Here is a 22,970-nt window from a genome sequence, read left to right on the forward strand (position 1 = left end):
CCCCCCTACCAAAACCATATTTAAATTTTGAAAATAAAACATGCTTCAAATCGCTTTAAACTATTGTCATTGTAATGCGTATTTAATGTGGCGCTGCACTCTGATGTTGTCGGAGAAAACATTTATTAAAAGTCTATCTAATTAAGTAGAACGTACTGTCTATATTTATTTAAAGTTGCGCATTTTGATGTGACGTCACATTTCTCAACCCCCCCCCTCGTCACACATCGTCACAAATGTCTGACCCCCCCCCCCTAGGTGCGTGACGTCATTTATGGACGGCCCCTAAGTCACTTAGAACAGAATGTCGAATGTTTGTTCTTCATTGGCCACAAGAAAGAAAATCTACGCGTACAGTCACACGACGCTATATTGCGTGAAAGTAGTGCGGGTGAAAGTAGTGCGATATGGGCATGATGGTGACTCTGGTGCCTTGCTCGGACATCACACACACACACTGTCAGTTGAAGGTCAACAGCCCCACAACATACGACATGACCATTTAGCGGCGTGTGATCGTGCTTGCCGTTAAGCGAGCGCTCTGGATGCATGGCTGAGTGGACCGCGCAGAATTCTGTGAAACTCAACAAGTCTGCGGGCCACGTGATGGCAGCACAGAAAGTGACTATGTGAACCCATGTGGATGTCTAGATTTGAAGCTTTCGTGACTGCAAGGATTCATATTCTTAGGTTTGTTCGGTAAAGTCACGTGACTTTACCGAAAAAACCTAAGAATATGAACCCATGTGGATGGATATTTATTGTGTTCTCTCCTCGTGTGCGTGGGTTATCTCCGGGCACACTAATTCCCTCCCACTTGATAATTGTTTTTTTACCCTTTTATCTGGCAACAAAACTGACACCTTTTTTACAAGGAGTCATGTTTGCATAGACCACAATACTTGCGGTCAGAATGCAAAAAAAACACAACTGATAATGTATGCACTGTCCTTGAAATTGATTGGTCCACACCCGAGACAGCTTTTCTTAGAGCCCAGTCTCACATGGTGTTGGACCAGATGACGCCAAAAGGCGCCTTTCTGACCGCAGGTATTGTGGTCAATGCAAACATGACTCCTTGTAAAAAAGGTGTCAGTTTTGTTGCCAGATAAAAGGGTAAAAAAACAATTATCATATTTTGCTACTGGCAAAGGAGGATCCTATGGTGTAAATCCCTCCCACTTGTAGTGAAACAACTTAAAGAGCAACTGCCCGAACAACCCAGTGCAGGAGCCCACAGCATACAAGTATTGAGACTCAGCGAGGCTTTCCTGAATAAATAATAAAAGACATTACTGCTTCACTCTGTTTTCTTTACTGGCGGCAATATCACCCGAGAAATCAAAACTTGAACAACACCCATATCTTGATGTGAGCAATGCAAGTGATTTGCGTTAGAAATTCAAACGAGTAGGACTTACACATAATTGGTGTCACTAAAGGTGTGGTCATCTTAAGTGGTTACCATCTGGATAAATGTCATCACCCCAGGTCACCTGCAAAACTTCCTACGTGGGCACCAGGCTCTACACCGACGACCTCTTTGGACATTCGTAAGTGAGTTTAACACGGAGGCTTTCGCGGCTAATATTATTTATAATAAAGGCTTTTTGGTTAGATCGCGTAAGTATAAATGTGTCGAAATCCTCCACCATCCAACACAGCCAACTTTAGTTGCTAATTACATCCAGCATCATCGGGCGTACTCAAATTGTAAATTTGGCGTTTTTTTGACGTGACAATTCCCTTACTAATTGGCTGTGCCGGGTGGTGGAGGGTTTCAACACATTTACACTTACGCGATCTAACCCAAAAAACCTTTACTACTCATTGGTAAGTGAGCATGACACCGGAAGTGCCACTTCGTGGTCTCTGTTCCAATCTTCGCACAAAACCCGGCCCCGCAGTGGTGGCAACAGGGATGTATTACACGCAATGAGAGCAGGCACCGCGTCAAAAAAAAGCCTGTGCTGGTAAACTGCCGAGTTCCACGCATTCCACTGTAAAGAAATTATGGCGCGGGGATGTCAGCGCTATGTACACGGCAATAACTAAACATAAATACGCGCGCCGGGCATCAGCGAACACATCCTACAGACACCAGGCTAGTTACAAAATTAATAAACAAACCTAAAAAAAGTGCAATGTCGTAGTGTTGTGTACATCAGTCTTGACATCTACAGCGACCGTGCGTCATGCCAGTCATGTATGGAAAGACGTAACGATCCGGCACCTGCCATGACTCAAGAAAATTGTGACGCTTCGTGGCCAAGATTCGATTCACAAACCCCTTTCTTTCGTTTGCCCGTACGGCGCAAGTGGAAGGTGTAGTGGTATAAAACCATGTGGCTTGAAAACAACCGATTCTTACAACAAATTATTCGATGCATGTACCGTGCAGCTAAGAAGTGACTTTAATTCGGGTGACTCAGGGAGCTCATTCTGAGCCATTGGCAATGCTGAAATCTTGGGTTCGAATCTGCATTCCAGCCTTAAACCCTGCGGTGTGAGCCTTCCAAGTGGCATGTTCTTTGTCACTCCACCAATACCACAAACGCCGTATAATTGGTGTAAAAAAGCACAAAAAAGTTAATCCAGATAACGCTTGATGTCAATCGATGACGAATCGTTATTTCATCGGCAGCTGTGTTGTTGCGACGTGGCGCTCGGGGGCCCAGGCGCTCAGCTGTAGTGCGTGGTGACGTGGCGCAGGAGGTGCCGCGCCTGCGAAAATCCCTTGCCGCACACCTCGCACTTGTGCGGCTTCTCGCCCGTGTGCGTCCTCGTGTGCTTCGTGAGGTTGGACGACTGCGCAAAGGCGCGGCCGCACTCCAGGCACTTGTAGGGCTTCTCTCCCGTGTGCACGCGCGTGTGCAGCGCCAGGTGCGAGAAGAGCAGGAACTCCTTGCCGCACTCGTCGCACATGAACGCCTTCTTGCCCACGTGGATCTTGCGGTGCAGGACCAGCACCGAGTTGCGCGAGAACTGCTTGCCGCACACCTCGCAGGCGAAGGGCTTCTCGCCCGTGTGCGTGCGCTTGTGCTCGTTGAGCGCCGACGTGTGCGAGAAGATCTTGCCGCAGCTCTCGCACATGTACGGCTTCTCGCCCGTGTGGGTGCGGGCGTGCACGCGCAGCGCCGACGCGTACGGGAAGCGCTTGCCGCACTGCGCGCACTGCAGCGGCATGCTGGGCGCCTCGCCCGAGTGCTGCCGCTTGTGCCGCGTCACGTTGGAGAGGCGCGAGAACTTCTTGCCGCACACGTCGCACGGGTAGGGCCGCGCGCCCGTGTGCGTCTTACGGTGCCGCCACAGCCCGTTGTAGGAGGCCAGTTTCTTGTTGCAGACCTCGCACTGCAGGCTGCGCGGCTTCGCGCGTGACGCCGCGTGCTTCTTGCCCCGGTGCCTTTCGAGAGCCGAGCGCCCGGCGAACGTCTTGGCGCAGTCGCCGCAGGCGTGCGCCGCGTCGGCCGGCGCCGAGCTGGTGCCCGTCCGCGCGCGCGTCTCCTGCGATCCACGCTGACGCCGGCTCCTGTTGGCAGAGCGCCGCGGCCTCGTGAGAGCCTCCTCCTCCTCGTCAGCGGGCGCCGAGTCGGAGCCGTCGCCGTCGCTCTCGGCCACGCCGTCGGTTTCGCCTGTACGACGACATCGGAGCGGTCGGCGCGAGCACAACGGCGTCCGGGGTGACGACACTTGCCCCACGGTCGCGCAGAAGGGATTGGGGACGGAGGGGAAGTGTTGGGGAGACTTGCCGTCATGTCGCTGCTGGCGGACGAGCCCCTGTCCACGCCGTAGCCTCGTGCCGCTGGCTGGCACCTCTTCCGTCAGAGGCTCCTCTTCCTCCTGAGAGCTATCCGATTCATCTGATGCTTGAAAAAGAAACGTAAATTTAAAAAAAACTGCTTGTACAATCAAATGTGGATTCATATAACTAAATACAACAACATCTCAAGATGCTGCACAGAAACAGTGGGTGTATTTATTCTGGATAGAGGCAGTCGTTCAGAGGCAGAGAAATAAAGTAAGGTCTTGAGCTTGGAATTGAACAGGGGCCAGGGAGTCGTTTCTAAAATGTGGAGGGGAAAACCGGAGGACCCGGAGAAAAATCCACACGACCACGGGGAGAGAGACATGCAAACTCCAAATATACAGGCTTCAGGGTCGGGATCGAACCTACGACCTCCTGTATACCCGGCGAGGTAGTTAACATCTTTCCACGGTAAAAAAGAGATACGCATACTCCGATGATACAGCAAGCATCAGGGTCAGGTTCAAACCCACGACCTCCTGCATATCAGGCGAGGTAGTTAGCATCTCGCCACCGTGGCTCTATTGTAAAGGATCACGCGGATCAGTGTAAGTGGGTGGGTGGGTGGCAGAGGACGTGGCAACAACCATCTGAGCAGTTAGAGCTTGAGCTGGACTCTCCCCAGCCTCCGTTGAGCGCTGCCGCTTCCTGGAGGATGGCCAGGGCCGGGGGTGGCGCGTCGGGCAGCGGGAAGCACGCTCCGCCAGACATCCCAACGGGCTGGGGGGGGGGGGGGACAAGGCCGCGGGGCTGTGGGACAAGCGGCAGATGATGCACGGTTAGACGCATCAACGTGGCGGCACCGTGAAGAGGACTGGCGTAGCTGCCGGATGGCTTGTAGGCCGACTGCTGAGTTGGCACCGCTCAGATACTGGGTCAGAATCCGGGTTTCAGCTGCCTGTGATTAAACTTGAGTTCCAGCTCAGTCACCAATTAACGCACAAAATATACTCCATCTGGCTTTGCACTTGATATGGATGAGAATTAAAACAAAGTTTTGATTGCCATGCAATAGGCATTGCTGCCTGTGTGGCAGGACGGGTGACAAAGCGATGCCAACTCGTGCGGTTAAGGTCACCTGACGACATTTTAGAAGCAGTTCTGAGATATCCCCTGCTGCGGACTGTTCTCTCAAATGGGTTGTGCAAAATCGGAAGAAAAGACAAAAGAAACGAGAGAATCGGCTGCATCCCTAGAACATCATCATCACTTTATTCATCACCATCATGATCGTCACCAAACACGACCACCAACTCTAACCTCAGCGGTCATCACTGTCACCACCACGATCATCATCACCCTCACCATCAATGGCATCACCATCACGACCGCCATCACCCCGACCACCAATCCCACCACAACCACCGTCACCCGCATTATTACGAATAATCATCAATCCCATTATCATTATTACCACCACCACCACCACCCCGACCAAGACAACGATCCCCTCCCCACCGTGTAACCTGAACCAGCTGCTGAGACAAGCGCTGTCAGCGATCACCTATGAAGACACCAGGGCACGAGAAGGCCAGCAACCACGCCCGGCCGCCTTTGTCTCCCCAGTGGTATTGTTTTTATATAAACAGAGACTGAGTCGACCTGATGTTGTCCGTGAGCGTGCTAACCGTTGCACCACCGCTCCCCATACTCTCACCAACTACAGCACCATCATCAAAGCCACGACTGTCACCAGCTAATATTACACTATCATCATACCACCACACTATCATCATACCACCACACTATCATCATACCACGACACTACCATCATACCACCACACTATCATCATACCACCACACTACCATCATACCACCACACTACCATCATACCACTACTGCCACTACCACTATCAACACCCTCAACTATCACTACAACTGCGATCACCCTCACGAAACGCTGAAATCTCACCAAGAACGGCCGCTGTTGCTACCATCACCACAATCACAGTCACCACCACCACCCACCACCAACATTGCCATCACACTCATCATCATCACCACATCACCCAAGATCCCCGTGTAACCTGAACAGAATGTTGGGGCAAGCGATGTTAGCGAGTAGCAACCTGCCGGCACAACACACGAGGGGGTGGGTGGTGGTCAGCACCACTCCCGACCGCCTTTGTCTCCCCAGTGGCGATGTTTACAGACTACGCCGGGTACTCATTTGAGGCTGAGTGGACCTAGGGGAAGCCCCGGTTCAGATGCTCGTCACTGGGTGTTGACAGATTCGTAGCGCAGCGCGCACCGCCACACTAACATCGCCATCACTGTCACCGCAACCACCACAGCAACAACAACACTATGAGCAGTCGTCACTGCCACCACCATCACCACGACCATCACCACCATCACCACCACTACCATCACAATCCCTACCAATCACCATCACCACGACCATCACCACCACGACCATCACCACCACTACCATCACAATCCCTCACAATCACCATCACCACGACTAATCACCACCACTGCCATCACAATCCCTACCAACCATCACCACCCTCCTCACCCCTTACCCCGCCCCCCTCACCACCCTCACCCCGCCCCCCTCACCACCCTCACCCCGCCCCCCTCACCACCCTCACCCCGCCCCCCTCACCACCCTCACCCCGCCCCCCTCACCACCCTCACCCCGCCCCCCTCACCCCGCCCCCCTCACCACCCTCACCCCGCCCCCCTCACCACCCTCACCCCGTCCCCCTCACCACCCTCACCCCGGGTGGCTGTGATCTGGGCCCAGGCTCCTCGCACTGTCACCGCGCATGCGCGTCGCTAGGGGCGACGAGGGGGAGGCCCGTCCAGGGCCCCACCCACTCTGTCTGGCCCCGCGAACTTTATTTATGACCCGCCCACTCTCGATAGCCCCCACCCACTCCATCGTCTAACCCCGCCCACTCTCGATAGCCCCCACCCACTCCATCGTCTAGGCCCGCCCACTCTCGATAGCCCCGCCCACTCCATCATCTAGCCCCTCCCACTCTCGATAGCCCCCACCCACTCCATCGTCTAGCCCCGCCCACTATCGATAGCCCCACCCACTCCATCGTCTAGCCCCACCCACTCTTGATAGATCACCGCCCACTCTCCTCAGAATCTCTATTTTGGCTGCAGGAGGAATCCGATGAGCTGTGAACCTCTTTTTTCAATAGATGTATGTCCAGTGTGGACGGGCCAGCAAATTACTACGACAAATACAAAAAAAAGTATAGAAAATGGCAATCCAATCACCAAATGCAATTAAAATAATTAAGTGTATACGACCGATTTATTAAGCTTGGGCAGAGCAGCAAAAATCGCAGAAAGTCCCAGACCACACCAAGATAACAACAGTCCCTCACTAACACATTCCTGCGGAGGGAGCTGGTAGGAACGTTGGGTTGCTCGGTCAATGGCCAGGGTCAACGGCGGCGTGGTGTATTCCGCAAATATGGCCGACTGTGAGGGCGGGCACAAGCCGGCGTGAGTAGGTTAAACGTTGAGTTTTATAAGGGCACCACGGGGTGACCAGCCCCTCCCCACCCAGCCCCACCCTCCACACCCAGCCCTTCCCCACCCAGCCCCGCCCCTCCCATTTTTTGATGCACGACGGACGGACACAATAATCCCCTGTGGGCTGGTGTAACCAGGAGGTTCCTACCAGTAAAATGTCCCATTAACATTGAACTATCATACACAGATAAGGACCAAAGTTCTTCCTCTAGCCTTGCCCACTCTCTCCAGACTCTGCTTGCATATCCAAGGTATTTGTTTCATGACCAAGATGCTGGAGATCTTAAGACATCCCAAAGCAGGACCCCCTCCTGACACGGAGTCTTTAGACTCGGCGAGGCCTTCCTAGACAAGTATTACAAACGGCAAATACTTTTGGGTGTTTTTTTTTTAATGAACAATTTGCTGTGCGTTACAGAAGCAACAAACCAAGTAAACAGTACATCGTGACACACTCAGCTCATGACGCATTCTCTTCCTGCAATGCAGCTCAGCACTTTCATCCTCGACGCTTGTTTGTAACGGCGATGCAATAAGTGGTTGCTTTTGCAATTGCAGAGGTGCGTGGGGGCACGTTCATTATCACATTGCATTTTCTGGAAGTCACTTCTGAACGTGCAAAACAAAACGCCTTGTAACGGTAAACAGCAGCAAGCGACATAAAAACACGACGACCTCCGGAGAACGCTCGCCCCTCAAACCTTAAAGCAACATCCGCAAAAAAGAAACCTCAACTCACACGATGTTCAACGTAAAACCAAGCAAACGTGCGATGTTTGGTGACTTTGGCGGCGAGACACAGTTGCGAAAACCTACAGTTGTGACTAGGGCTGTCACTTGCCGATCTACATTATTCCACACCATTGAATAATCAACAAGTATTCATAGATTTCATCGCTTACTTTCAAAAGGTGATAAAGAATGAATGCTGTCATTGCTCTCATAATTTTTTTGTATTCATACAGCGCCGTTCAACACGGCTTTGCTACGGCAGCAATGAGGTAAGGCGCCTAAGCAGACCGGGCATCGAACCCATCACCCTGTGGTGCCGACCTGGCACTTTCAGCAAGATATTCTCGCCTGTTGCTGTTGCTGCTGCTGCCGCCGCCGCCCTCCGTGCCACTTTGGCAAACCAACATCCACTGACAAATCCGATTATCGGGCAGGCTGATTAATCGTAAACGACGGAGGTGCCTGTCAACGTTATCGATGCACTTGTGACAGCCCTAGTTTTTTCACGAGCGTGTTCCGTCACGGTAGATTGAGAACATCAGGAGTCCTGCGTGTGCCTCCGCGCACCGTAGCCAGGCGGCTCGAGTTGGGCTAATGCAGGAGAGGTCGTAGGTTGTGCAGGACGGGGTCACGCGCACACGACCAGGACGCAGTTTCGGCACCAGGCCCGGACGTGTCCCTCCCCACGTTCCCGTTCCGTGCATCCGAGAAGACCGACCGGAGAAAAGCAGCATGCGAAGGCCTCATCAGCTCGAGTCATCTTGCATAGTGTCGGATGTAATCCTGCACCTTGTTCCTGAACTCGTCCTGCATGGGAAGGGAAGAGAAAAAGAAAAATGATGAATATGCATGCGATTCTGTAATTCTTTCCAACATGTGATTGTTCTCCAAAGTATTGAATTAGTGATAATGCATACCTGTCAACTGCTTATCAATGCCTGCCTTATTACAGCCCAAGTCAGATCTTATTGAATCTTAACTTGAAGCTTTCGTGACTGCAGGAATTCATATTCGTTGGGTCTTTCGGTAAAGTCACGTAGATAGGTTCAAAGAAAATAACAAAAAGTAATAAAAAACTACGTCTCAATCGCAACGCAAGCGTTTGTCATCAGGAAGAGGGGGTGAGCTTCTAAAGGTCAACTGTTTATAAAGGTTTGAAATGGGTGTAGCCAAAATGTCAGCAGCCAATGTTAATGCAAGTGGTGGGTAGCGACCGCGACGGTGGTGGGTTTTCCCACCAAAGGGCTGCCCAGTAAAAATTTGCATAATGTAAGATCGTTGAGAGGCCTCCACGGCAGGTGCGCTGAGGTGGCTATGTTAATGTGAGAGATGAGCATGCTAATGTGAGAGATTAGCATGTTAATGTGATAGATTAGCATGTTAATGTGAGAGATTAGCATGTTAATGTGAGAGATGAGCATGTTAATGTGTGAGATCAGCATGTTAATGTGAGAGATGAGCATGTTAATGTGTGAGATCAGCATGTTAATGGCACATCGCAAAGCAAAAACCTCAAGCACGGCGAGCGAGGTTGCTGTGTTAGGGTGAGAAATTTAACCTGTTAATGTAAAATCAGAGATCCGAAAATAACAACTAACATCGGAAGGTGGCAGGATGGGAACATCACAGCTAGTTACGACTTAAACTGGTTGGTAACGTCCTTCCAATGATTGCTTAGTTTATACCCATTTTTTCGACTGAAGTTGTCTCTTTGTCTATATTTGGATGGCTTCATGAACGAATCTTTGTTGATAGCCAGTGGGTTCGCAAAGTTCCCTTCGTCTTAGATAAATCAATTTCGTGAGCCCACCGCATTAAAACAATGATCAGCCATGGTCGAGGTATTGGTCCTACCGTGTTTCAGATCTGCCTTATGTTCACGAACACGGCCCGAGACATGTCGCTTAGTTTCCCCAATGTAACTACTGCCGCAGACACAGCTTAGTTTGTAGACGCCAGGGTACTGCATGTCAGGATCACATCCTTCACAGATGGGATCAGATCACGAATTTTATATACTGTGTTAAATCGAACCTGGATCTTGTTTGCTCATGATTTTGAAAATCTTTTTGGTGACCCCTGCTATGTATGGAAGGTGATGGTTTTGATTGGGTCCTCAGATGGTTATTTCCCAAAGGTTGGGGTAATAGCTTTACGGATTGTGTAGTCTGAATATTCATTGATCTTGAGGGCTTAGTGTACGTGTTCCAGTTGACTGGCTAGGTGGTGATGGTCGGAAATACATCGAGCTCTATGGTGTAGAGTTTTGATGAGGGAATTATTCTGGGAAGGATGGTGGGAGTCAGGTTTTTAGATATGTCCCATTGAGCCATCTGGTGTCAGATGGCTCAATGGGACACTGTCTACAGGAAAGCCCCCCATACGGATGCATATCTAAAACCTGACTCCCACCACCATCCTTTCCAGATTCAAGAGTGACTTTTAAAAAACACGTGATCTGTAATGGTTATGAGCACCCTGGAAATAAGATTTGCCAATGCCAGATGGTGCATGGGGATAACAATAAAAAAATCTGACCAGTTACAGTGCCAGACGAACCATCATAAACAAGCATGCAGGAGTCTACAGTATACACAGTATACACACACACAGTACACACACAGTATATACACACACAGTATACACACACAGTACACACACAGTATACACACACACAGTATACACACACACACAAAAAACACAAACCGATGAAAAAAAGCAGAGCCAGACGAGGTAATCTTTAGGATTCGTATGGCTCACGGTTCTTGCCGAGGCTTACAGAACCACACGGAGGCACATTTAACACACAGAGTCTGTATGAAGAGTGGCATAGACAGTTTATTCAAAGCCAGTTGACCGAATTCGAACCCAGCTCAGGGCTCTGATCTCCCAGCCACCCAACCATTGCGTGTATTTTTTAATGAAGCTGCAACCTAAAAAACAAATGGTACTTCGCTAGGCTGTGTGGCCTAGGCTGTCCGACACCAGTTCAAAGCCTCAATGGTGTGAAAAAGCCCTTTACAATCACATACGTGGACTGACGTTACTGCATTACCTTTCTCTTAAAACGCGTTGGAGTGACATCACTAAAGTGCCACAATGATACACAAGACTCGAGGTAATTTTTATTCTCATTAACAGAGCTTTTACTCATTAACAGACCTTAAAAATCATCATGGGACCTCCTTTGCCAGTACCAAAATATGATAATAGGTCTTTCCCCTTTTTTCTGGCAACACAACAGGTGTTAAGATGTTAAAACACCAAACTGAAACCTTTTACAAGGAATCATGTGTGCATTAACCACAATTAACCACAATGCTTCTATTGTCAGAGTACATGTTTTGTTTGCATTCTGACCACAAGCATTGTGGTTAATGTAGACATGATTCCTTGTAAAAGGTTTCAGTTTTGGTGTTTTAACATCTTAACACCTGTTTTGTTGCCAGAAAAAAGGGGAAAAACCTATTATCATATTTTGGTACTGTTGTAGTGGGTCCAACTGAGTTGCAGACGTTATTCTTCAGAGACAACACATTTATTCGCAACACGGATATACACAAATGGGTAACTGCCCCTTCACCAGATACAGCCTAGGGCGGTGACCACCCAGCTAACTACACTATACGTAGGAGTTACAGCTACGAAGGGTCGGACCCTCACTCGGGTCCCCGGCCACGTGTTGATGCCTCGTCAGACGTAGGACGTAGAGTTTCCAGCTTGTAGAACGAAGCGACCCCGATCCCTCTCAGGGACCCACCTTTTATCCTCCCGGGTCGGGGCCGCTCCGCCCTCGGCCCCGTCCACCTTCGCGAGTGTTCTAGCTCCCTCTCGATCCCTCTCGAGAGCTCGCCCTGGACACGTGATCACCCCATAGCCCCCCCCCCACCTGGGGCCTTCTCTGTGGACACTCTGGATCACGTGTCTACGGGGTCAACCAGAGTGCTATGGCCCGGGGCAACTCTGCTCCTGGGCTGACGCTCTCCCGCTCACCCTTGTGGGAGCCTGCACTACACGCTATGTGTAGTGCCCGCGCTATCCCAGCGCTCACCAAGCCCCGCTAGGGCTGGTACCACACCCACCTACGGGGTGTACGCGATGACGGTGCATCGTACGCCGTGCTATGCTAGAGCCGGCCTCACACAGCAACACACACGGTGCTGTTCGCGATGTAAGTACCTCGCACGCCATGTCCCTCCCGGACCGGCACCATACAGTGATATCCCTGATGTCACTACACTGGCAAAGGAGGTCCCATGGTGTAGATACTCACCCCGAGCTCTCATTACTCTGATAGTGCATTGTCTTTGGGCTGTACGCCTTTTAGCATCCTCTGGTCTAACACCGTTTGAGACGAGGCTCAAAAGAAAGCCATCTCTGGTGTGGACCAATCAGTTTCAAGGACAATGCATATATTATCAGAGTGTTTTTTGTATGCATTCTAACCACAAGCATTGTGGTTAATGCAGATGTAGAGGTGTTACGGAGGGGGTGTTATAGAGTTGATACGGATGGGAAACAAACACACTGGGCGTGGCTATGTCTGTACGCGAGCAGGTGCTTACATCGACGTCCGCGCCGTTTAGCCTGGGGGGCTAATACGGCGCTGGGATCCCCCACGGCCCCACCCCTCAGGGGGGAATTGCTATATAAGGCGGTGAGCCAGAGGGCACGGGGTTGAGTGTTCAGCTTTAACCAGAGAAGCAAGAAGACCTGCTAGATAAGCCCTGGGACTCCCTTGGATCGCTGTCCTTCTCAGGACCGACCAAGGCCAGCCAGTGGCGTGGCCCCAAGAGCCCAGAGCCGATGCTCTTGTAAGAGCCGGTCAGGGAACTCAGGGTGCCGTAATCCCAGCTTAACCAGGGCTGGGTTAGCTAGCCTCCCCTAGCCCGATAGTGGAGGACCTAGGAATAGGTTAGCTGTAACATAGGTTGTCGATCTCCCAGTTAGACGGGTGGAGGGGCCGATACCCCTCCGAGTGTTGTATATCTCGGCCTGTAGATACAACTGTGTTGAATAAATAAGTGTGCCTCCGACTACGTCGTCCAAGCCTCCTTGAACCACACTACACAGACATGATTCCTTGTAAAGGTTTCAGTTTGGTGTTTTGTTGCCAGAAAAAAGGGGAAAAACCTATTTACTTAAAAATCATGTCAGGCAGCCCGCATCACACACGACCCCAATGTGTATCTACACAATAAAATCCGCATGCTGTTTTAAGGCTGCGTCATCTCGTAATCTGCCCGCTCGAGACGAGACGGGTGCTACATGCCAGCGGCGGAGTGATCGCACCGCGTGACGCTCACCTTGTCCCGCAGGTGATGCTCAGCAGCCTCGATGTTCAGTGGGTCGTCAAAGTTCAGCAGATCCTAGAGGGATGCGCACACAAACAACGATTGTTCTCCACCTCGCAATGAATCCATGCTGCTCACAGTGGCATTGTAGGGGAAATCATATCCATGATCCAATGAACAAAGGAGTGAAAAAATCATCATGCGTGTGCATGGATTATGGACACTTTCCAAAATGCTCAGAAGCCTTTGGGTAGTACTGAGGCTAAAATGCAAAAGCAAGTATGAAAATACGGACGTACAGAGCGAATCCATAAAGGCTTTTAACCTGTTGGAAAGCATTCAAATGCATATGAGAATTCTTCAATATGGTCAATTTCATCAGACCTCCGAAGCTAAGCGGGGTTTGAGCCTTCTTACCGCTAGAACGGGTGACCATCCAGCATAAAACCGCAGCTATTGTAGGCTGCTATGGGGCTACGTTGTCGGCAGAGCGCAGTGCAGTAAAATCTCCATTGTTGTGCTGTCCTATGCACAAACATCCAGGCTCCCCGCCTTCACGAACCAATATGGCGCAAGAAGGCCCCCTCATCCCAGTGGTGAAAGGACTGCGCACATGTGCTGCATATATTTACAAATCTTGGTGGATCCAATCTAGCAGAGACTGGCTGTGGTGTGGTCGCTGGCAGAAGTGCTCAGAGTGATCATGGCTCACCGTAAAGAGGGAGTTGAGACCCCACACCACGTCCTGTAAAAACACAACCGCACAACCGCACAACCGCACAACCGCACAACCACACAACCACACAACCGCATAACCACACAACCACACAACCACACAACCGCACAACCACACAACCGCACAACCACACAACCGTTCAACCAGAGTGGTCTCCCTGTTCACACAGCTCAGCTGTGGTGATCGTAAGGCACTTTACTTACTGTGGGGGGGGCTGCAATGGAACACGACACCTTGGAAATATCCAATCACGATCACTTCACCCGTGTAATGCTTTACTGATGAATCTGGTTGCAATTGTTGAAATGTTTACAGTACAGTGTTTTAATTTAAGCAGAGGATGACAATGTACGTTTTAGGGATTGAGCCGTTTTTAAGTTTACGTGACATCGAGGATGTAATCATCTACGAACTGTAGACAGAGTTGAGTTGAAATCTTATTCAGACAGTTTGGAACCCACATGGTAAATAACAGTAGCAATAGGTATGACTACGTTACAAAAGTACTGTATTATATAGGAGGCTTATAACAATCGTACTTATCAAAATCAACTTGTTATTGATGTATGGCATGGGGAGACCTACATCAAGCAGTGGATTGAGAATGGCTATATATCTTACGTGTCACATTGTGTGTGCGTGTAAAACAGATTATTACTTGGGCACATGGCATGCAAGTTAATACATTTTGGTTTTTGGGAACAAATGGGATACTACAAATGAGAAACTTAACAAATCAGACACTAAAATGGATACACAAATGACTCATTATTTTGAATTGTCATTGTGAATTGTGACTATTTCAAGAAATGCGTGTCTAAAATTGTATCCATATCTGCTTGCGCTTAGTCAATTAGGACCCCAATGCCTTCCTCCTTCCGTCATCGTATGCACAGGAGAGCGAGTGTATTGGAGACTGGGCAAAGTCAAAATGAAACGGTCTTGGAAAACTACAATCTTCGTTCAGCTCACTGTGAACAACCCTCAACCACGTCCGCACACACCATAGAAGGAGCGGCTAGTTGACGCACAAATAGAAAATTAGAAAAACACTCTCCGCCAGCGTGTAGCTGTGGTCACCCAAAAACAGACCGTGGAACGTGTAACGACTCAACTCTCAATTAACAAAACTACGGAGGAGGCATCAAAATGATCAACCCTGCTACTCCTGACGCAATTATCTGGCTCAAGCAGCTCAGTGTAAAATTATAATAATTGCTCTAAATCAACATCAGCCATATGAAGAACGTAAAATAAAGGAATAAATCCTGAAGACGGCGCAATACAAAAACAGACAATGCCGTCACTTTACAGAGATCGTTATTAATTCACGGCAATGCCAGTGTATTAATATCATCCTTGGGCACTCTGTAAGCCAAAAAATTATGGCCAATATATCCCACATGCACGGCTGGCCATTGTGAATGAACTAATACTAACAGGAGTCGGGGTTAGAGTCGATGTTGGCTACCCATATAACACGCAAAAAGCCGCCAACCACCAACTTTACATACGCAATTAACGCCACAATGATTATTACCCAAATGGTGGAATGTATGACTGCCGCTTCTTAGGCTGATGAAATATTGGTTTTCCATTGTGAATTAAATCTATCACATACACTTGGGGTGTAATGATGCATTGAATCTCAGATTCTTAAGCTCATGATACATGCTTTGTTTATGAATGTGGCTTGTTTATAAAGGCGGATGGCAAGCAGTAATTCGCCATGCCGAAAATGTATATATATATACACAGACACACAGAGGAGGCATTTGAGCTTCCGTGAAGATTAAGGAAGCAGTACAACCTTCAACGTGCGTGTGGGAGCCCATCCAGTACCGTCTATCGAGTGCTCACGAAGTAAACTGGGGGAACAGAAACACGCAGTCCACGGTCGAGTTGGCATTGCAAACGGTCATCCCCTTAAGGACGAGGAGGTGCAGATGAGGGAGATGAAAGTGAGATCAACAAGACATAGAGAAGGAAGAGCTATAAACAAGAAATAAGATCGATGAGATGGACATGAGATGAACAAGAGATGAGGGACTTGAAGACAAGAGTTACAGATTTGTGGTTACATGTGCAAACGTGACATGACGGCATGTGACGTCTGACATTGTACCAGCACACGGTAGTTTTATTATGTGGGCCGCTGATAAATACAGGGTGTTTCAAAAAGATTGAGCCGATTTGAAATCGCTATATCTCTGCAACCACGAACCGCCCATGAATGAAACTCTTACCACTTGAAAGGGCGGGGCATAGAGAGAGGGCGGGGCATAGAGAGAGGGCGGGGCATAGAGAGAGGGCGTGGCATAGAGAGAGGGCGTGGCATAGAGAGAGGGCGTGGCATAGAGAGAGGGCGGGGCATAGAGAGAGGGCGGGGCATAGAGAGAGGGCGGGGCATAGAGTTTCACATGATGACCGCTAGATGCCTCTCCCAGCACACAAACAACCCCTAGCCTCAGTCATTCGCAAGATGGCGACCCCGCAACACAAGGCGTTTTGCGTTCTGCAGTTCAGCAAGAGTGAATCCGTAATTGCGGTGCAGCGTGCGTTTCAATGGCGTTTTGGCATTAATCCGCCAATGTCAAAGAGCGTGGTGGCACAAAAGACCATGTTTTTGTGTCACCATTAGCGACTAATCTGGACGACCTCAAAAACAGAATCACGGCAGCGGTTACTTCAGCGGAAGAAGACACTTTGAGAGGCGTTTGGGACGAATTCAACTATCGTCTCGATGTTGTCCGTACTGCAGGTGGAGGGCACATAGAGCATTTATAAAATGGTTAGTAAAACTTGATAACTCATTAAACCATTTGTAACTTTTTGTGTAATCGTAACATGTTGCCATCGTGAAAGATACTGCTTTGAAATTGGGTCCATCTTTTGAAACACCCTGTATATTGAAAGAACCCTGCCCCCGAGACCAAGGGTCGGCAACCAAAATAACAAGAGGAGCCATTTATTTTTGGATTCGGTATAAAAAAAACCTTAGTATTTAGCGTCGTGATTTATTATTTAATTTCTATTATTTATTATTATTATTTATTTTTTACCTACGTGACTTTACCGAAAAACCTAAGAGTATGAATCCTTGCAGTCACGAAAGCTTCAAATCTAGAATCAGTCCTTGAAGAGCCGCATGCGCCTCCGGAGCGGGGGGTTGGCGACCCCTGCCCTAGACGAACACTCGACGTGCACACACGGTTGCCGACCCCTGCCCTAGACGAACACTCGACGTGCACACACACTCACCTTAAGCAGATCTCACCCGTCTCGGCAATGTTGGGGTGCCATATTCTCGTAAGGCACTTCACTTTGGGGGGCTGCAATGGAACACGACACGTTGGTAATATCCAATCACGATCACTTAGCCCACGTTAACGATTTACACAGTGCTCACACTTACACGGGGCGGTGGTGCCCGGTGACCTTTGTCTCCTCGGTGCGTACACGCCGCAACGGGGCACATTAATTTCCCAGGGCACCCTTTGCAAATCAGACTATCCTCGTATTCTGAGTTCTTAACCAGTTTGTCAAATAAACTTGAAACTGGGTTAAAGACCGAGTCTGGCGAAGAACGTAGACCAGTTAAGATATCATAGCCATGGCCACAAATCGAAAAAATCGAATTCAGGCCACCTGGTTTGTGGTGCAGTGCACTAACCATTGTGCCAGTGCTCCCCGTACCATACCAGTGCACCACTAACACGTGCATATGCAGGCCAAGAAGCCACTTACCACCATGTTATAGGCATCTGGGACATCGACTTCAAACTCAAATTTCCCTCCGACATAGTAGCCTTCATCTGCAAGAGAACACGCAAGACAAGGATCAAACTTTGGCATTAATAATTCTCTGTTAGCGAGCACTACTTACGTAAGGATTGGTTTACTTAATCTAATTCTTATGCTCTTTGGTTTTTTCGGTCAAGTCACGTAGGTAAAAAATAAAATAAAAATAAATGAAATCACGGCGTTTCGGAGGCAACACAAGCTTCCGTCGTGATTTAATTTATTTTTATTTTCCTTTTTACCTACGTGACTTTACCGAAAAAACCAAAGAGTATGGACCCTTGCAGTCACGAAAAGTTCAAATCTAGAACTAATTCTTATGCTCACACACACCAATTGAATCATATGCGGCGTTGACATGTCATCAAGCGGTGACATGGCCCAGCGGGAGTGTATTCGCCGCTTGTTGCGGAGAGGTTCACGGTTCAAATCCAGTGGGCGCTCTGATTGTTACTGTGGGTAAAATAACCATTCTAATTCCACTCGCCGTCTGCTTCATAGTGGATGCTAAAAACCCCCTAACGTAATTGGCAACATAGTGTGGCACAAGATGCCCAGCCATCTTTTTCTCCCCAGTGCTGATGTTCATACATTGCACTAGGTACTCAAATAAGGTTAAGTTGACTCAGAGGAAGTCCATAACAGGATCGGATACCACATGCATCTTATGTATTTTGAACTTCTTTCGCAACGGATGTAGCCAACAGTGCTAATGTTATTAGTGGCCAAGAATCAAACACATTGTTACTGGTAGGAACCTCCTGGTTACACCAGCCCACAGGGGTTGTTGTGTCCGTCCGTCCATCGTGCATCCAAAAATGGGAGGGGTGGGGTTGGATGGAGAGGGGAGGGTGGGGAGGGGCTGGGTGGGGAGGGGCTGGGTGGGGAGGGTGGGGCTGGGTGGTGGGTGGGAGGGGTGGGGCTGGGTGGGGAGGGGCTGGTCACCCCGTGGTGCCCTTATAAAACTCAACGTTTAACCTACTCACGCCGGCTTGTGCCCGCCCTCACAGTCGGCCATATTTGCGGAATACACCACGCCGCCGTTGACCCTGACCATTGACCGAGCAACCCAACGTTCCTACCAGCTTCCTCCGCAGGAATGTGTTAATACCAGTGCTCTTAACACACATACTGGATCCATGCACTAAGACGCAGACACATCAGCATGTGCGTTCAGCAATCAGGACAAGGCTCAGGATTGTTTTAAGCGCCACTCTCTCCAGCGATTGACATACACCACATGCTGCACCGGACATCCCGCCGTACTCACCTGGCGTGATGGTGAGCTGTAGGAAATGCAGCTTGTTCGGGTCAGGAAAGTTTGTCCTACATGTGTCTGCGAACACACCTCCGATTAGCATGGTTGGCTACGTATGGTGCGAAAGAAGTTCCACATACATACAACACAAATGTAGTTAGATACGGGTTGGATGAATGCAAGGTTAAGTCAAAAGTGTCTAAACGTAACACGTAGGATTTCTCGACCGATGTTACGATTCATAATTATTTTTTTGGGTTGTCAGATCGTGTAAGCAAAATGTGTGTTGTAGACTCTCCTCCCCTTACACTGCAGATTCATAATGTTGTCACGTGGTATTGATCTCCAACACACTGGTAAAGTGCTGAAGAAGTAATACACTGGCACGTTCGTTCGCGTGATAACTGTAATAACTGGCTGTGTTGGGTGAAGGAGGGTTTCCGACACACATAGTATGTACGTGATCCAACCCACCTAATTACGAATTAGTTGCAAAAGGCTGGTTTTCAAATGACTGAATGGGAAGAAAGCAAAGAATAACATTCAAAAACAGCCCATCAAATATTTCCTCCGTCTCCACGAGAGGTCCTCAGATTTCAGTGCGAGCCTTCAAGGTTGAGTGCTCCTATTTAACCATCTACATAAACACTGTCAGCTAAAAGTCAACGCACTCCAAATGACAACACAATTTTACGTCCGTATCACCCACAAGTCCTATCCAAACAGAAATGCACCTGGATTTTCAATAATATTCAACACAACCTGTTGACCGCTATTGAAACAATTAACCTTCTACTCGATTATATATAAACAAATAAGTTTTCCCCTTAATATGCAGCCGTGTTCAATGAGTAGATTCCAGGCATCTCAGAATCAAAATATGTATCTTTGTCAGGGGCACCGTGGTAGCGAGATGTTAACTACCTCGCCTGGTATACATGAGGTTGTGGATTCGATGCCGACCCTGATGCTTGTATATTTGGAGTTTGCATGTTCTCCCCGTGGTCCTGTTTATTTTTCTCCGGGTCCTCCGGTTTTCCTCTCCACATTTCAAAACAACTTTTTAGAGTATTTGGCTGCTAGACATTTCCACATGATAAGCCACTCCTCGTTAAGCTATCATTTGTGGCCAGGTCGCTTCTGAAAAATAACTCGATAGCGATGCGTCGAAAATGGGACCGTCGTAAACCGGAGACCGCTTGTACATGCACATTGTGCTAATGTTGAGTCTATAAATATAACCGCTTAATTATTCATATATTCAGTAATTATTTATCGAGTCAAAAGTTTCAGATCTACAGCAATCCCTTGTACTTACTTGGGAGGTTTGAAGCCAGATCTGCAACTTCTGAAATTACAAAGAAAAGCACACATTTTACGGTGTGATAACACGTAATACCTTCGTGTGTAACATGTAGACTATCATGTTTTTATAAAGTTTGTTGTTGCAACGTTCTTACCCGCCCCGACTGGACTTTAAAGTTCATCGGACTCCTCTAGTATAAACACACATTTTGATTCTGATAAAATATTCTGAAATCCAACCCTTAAAATACATTGGTTCGGTATTTTTTTCAAGAATTGTGTTGGCTGTGAATGTATAAGCACAGACTGAAACTACTCTAGCAGCATCAATAACAAACACTGCCCAATGTTTGTATAATAAGTGTAAATACACCGACTGTTCTAACACAGGCTTGTCAGCAACAATCCTGATAACCTGGCCTCTGTGCATGGGAAGGTCTCCCGAGCTGGGGCCTGTTTGGTCTTCTCCTTGGGACTCTTTCTTGAGACCTATTCTCCTTCATAAAAACTTTTGTGGTTAGATCCCGTCAATAATAGAAATGTGTCGTTAACACACCACCACCCGACACAGCCAATTAGTCAGGGTTGTCACGTGGAAAAAAAGTGCCAATTAGCTACGAATTTAGCACATCGGTGTGATGGAGAGTAAATCCACAACATTTACAATTTGAGTACGACGTTTCGCTGGCGATTACAACCAACTTCATCGGGCGATTTGCCAGAATTGTGTAGGATCTGGTCTCTTTGCGAGATATTGACTCTGCCTGGAACCTGATCTGTTTCTTCATGGGATCTGGTCTCCCTCTCCCACTGGGATCTGGTCTCTCTTCCTGAGATCGTGTCACTCTCCTTCCCTCCCTGGGATCTCAACGATCTCAGCCGGACCTCTCCTTGGGCCCTGAGATCTCCCTGGTCACAAGTCCTGATCCCTCTCCTTGGGCCCTGAGATCTCCCTGGCCACAGGTCCTGATCCCTCTCCTTGAAACCTGAGATCTCCCTGGCGACAGGTCCTGATCCCTCTCCTTGAGACCTGAGATCTCCCTGGTCACAGGTCCTGATCCCTCTCCTTGGGCCCTGAGATCTCCCTGGCCACAGGTCCTGATCCCTCTCCTTGGGCCCTGAGATCTCCCTGGTCACAGGTCCTGATCCCTTTCCTTGGGACCTGACATGAGACCTGGTTTCTCTCCTCGCCTGGGACTCGGTCTCCCTGGTCTCCCTGATCTCGATATTCATGAGATCCAGTCCCCACCCACCACCACCACCCATCACAACCACCCATCACAACCACCCACCCATGACCACTAATCATCCACCACCCACCACTACCACCACCACCACCTTGCCAACGACCACCAATCCACCATCGTCACCCATCATCACCACCCACCAACAACCACCACCCACCACCACAACCCACCGACGACGACTACCAACCCACCCACCCTTGAGCAGCAGCTTGTCCCGCACCGACACCCGCCTGCCACCGCCGCCTCCTCCCTCTCCCACCGAGGTCGGGTTCCCCCCCACGCCGCCGCCACCGCTGCTGCTGCGGGTCCCGGCGCCGCCACCGCCACTGCTGTCCCGCTTCTTCTTCTGCGCCAGCGTCAACATCGTCGCCTCCTCCTCCTCCTGCTGCTGCTACTGCTGCTCGACTCCAGACGGCGATTTCTGCCTCCCGGGTCAAGGGGCACTGGGTGGAGACTCGCGGCGAGGGGAGGAGCTTGGCTCTCGAGAGGGGCGGGGGTTCCTGCTGAGGGGGCGGGGCTTTACGGTTGCGGGTGGAGATTAATGATTGTGGGCGGGGCTTCAGGTTGAGTGGCGGGAGATTTACTGCTGAGAGGCGGAGCTTCCTGCTGAGGGGGCGGGGCTTCCTGCTGAGAGGCGGGGCTTCCTGCTGAGGGGAGGGGCTTCCTGCTGAGGGTGCGGGCTTCCTGCTGAGGGGCGGGGCTTCCTGCTGAGAGGCGGGGCTTCCTGCGGAGGGGCGGGGCTTTCTGCTGAGGGGCGGGGCTTCCTGCGGAGGGTGCGGGGCTTCCTGCTGAGGGGCGGGGCTTCGTGCTGAGGGGCGGGCTTTCTGCGGAGGGGGCGGGGCTTCGTGCTGAGGGGCGGGCTTTCTGCGGAGGGAGCGGGGCTTCCTGCTGAGGGGCGGGGCTTCGTGCTGAGGGGCGGGCTTTCTGCTGAGGGGGCGGGGTTTCCTGCTGAGGGGGCGGGGCTTCGTGTGGAGGGGGTGGGGCTTCTCAGGGGCGGGGGGATGTGGTGGGGTGGAATAGGGGCAAGGGACTGCGGCGAATTGCGGCAGGTGGCAGCAGAAATCCGATGAGCTATGAAGCTCTTTGTTACAGACGTCTTGGTAGGGGCGGGTCAGAACGTTACAACAACAGGCGATACAAAAACACGATCGGAGTGCGAAGTGTAGGAAAGGTAAACGAATCACTTAAATTTCGATTTAAAGCTTTCGTGACTGCAGGGATTCATCTTCTTGGTTATTTCGATAAAGTCACGTAGATGAATCACTTAAACATATACACATACAACTGAACAATG

At 49.6% G+C, this 22,970-nt stretch overlaps 2 protein-coding genes across 3 annotated transcripts; both read right to left on the minus strand.

Annotated features, from left to right (window-relative positions):
- Window positions 1-1,299: 1,299 nt before the first annotated feature.
- Window positions 1,300-6,309, minus strand: LOC144717826 (uncharacterized). 2 transcript variants are annotated; one of them, XM_078593510.1, is made up of 3 exons: window positions 4,393-6,309; window positions 3,750-3,860; window positions 1,300-3,632 (listed from the first exon to the last, which is right to left on the minus strand). In XM_078593510.1, the coding sequence occupies exons 1-3, from the start codon at window positions 4,592-4,594 to the stop codon at window positions 2,683-2,685; spliced, it is 1,263 nt and encodes a 420-aa protein (XP_078449636.1). In that variant the 5' UTR covers window positions 4,595-6,309; the 3' UTR covers window positions 1,300-2,682. The 2 variants fall into 2 exon arrangements, with proteins under 2 accessions (XP_078449636.1, XP_078449635.1); XM_078593509.1 differs by having other exon boundaries at window positions 3,750-3,866.
- A 1,367-nt stretch (window positions 6,310-7,676) lies between these two features.
- On the minus strand, window positions 7,677-22,128 carry UBE2F (ubiquitin conjugating enzyme E2 F (putative)). The gene is made up of 9 exons (XM_078593511.1): window positions 21,872-22,128; window positions 20,443-20,472; window positions 19,137-19,202; window positions 17,813-17,880; window positions 17,327-17,397; window positions 15,876-15,933; window positions 14,042-14,074; window positions 13,342-13,404; window positions 7,677-8,842 (listed from the first exon to the last, which is right to left on the minus strand). Exons 1-9 carry the CDS (start codon window positions 22,038-22,040, stop codon window positions 8,792-8,794), a joined length of 609 nt encoding a protein of 202 aa, XP_078449637.1. The 5' UTR covers window positions 22,041-22,128; the 3' UTR covers window positions 7,677-8,791.
- Window positions 22,129-22,970: the final 842 nt, after the last annotated feature.

This window comes from Lampetra planeri, chromosome 4, assembly GCF_965212315.1.
Source record: "Lampetra planeri chromosome 4, kcLamPlan1.2.h2, whole genome shotgun sequence".
NCBI classification, from domain to species: Eukaryota; Metazoa; Chordata; class Hyperoartia; order Petromyzontiformes; family Petromyzontidae; genus Lampetra; species Lampetra planeri.

What these genes read in the sequence shown, in the direction of transcription:
- LOC144717826 (XM_078593509.1), bottom strand. Translation starts at nt 4,594, where the DNA reads ATGCGTCTAACCGTGCATCATCTGCCGCTTGTCCCACAGCCCCGCGGC. An exon ending in AAGCTCTAACTGCTCAGATG is followed by an intron (nt 3,867 to 4,392) that starts GTTGTTGCCACG and finishes TTCTTTTTCAAG; the next exon opens with CATCAGATGAATCGGATAGC. An exon ending in CCGCCAGCAGCGACATGACG is followed by an intron (nt 3,633 to 3,749) that starts GCAAGTCTCCCC and finishes GTCGTCGTACAG; the next exon opens with GCGAAACCGACGGCGTGGCC.
- UBE2F (XM_078593511.1), bottom strand. Translation starts at nt 22,040, where the DNA reads ATGTTGACGCTGGCGCAGAAGAAGAAGCGGGACAGCAGTGGCGGTGGC. An exon ending in CTCCCACACGCACGTTGAAG is followed by an intron (nt 14,075 to 15,875) that starts GTTGTACTGCTT and finishes GTGTTTTTACAG; the next exon opens with GACGTGGTGTGGGGTCTCAA. An exon ending in AGCATCACCTGCGGGACAAG is followed by an intron (nt 8,843 to 13,341) that starts GTGAGCGTCACG and finishes CTTCCCATGCAG; the next exon opens with GACGAGTTCAGGAACAAGGT.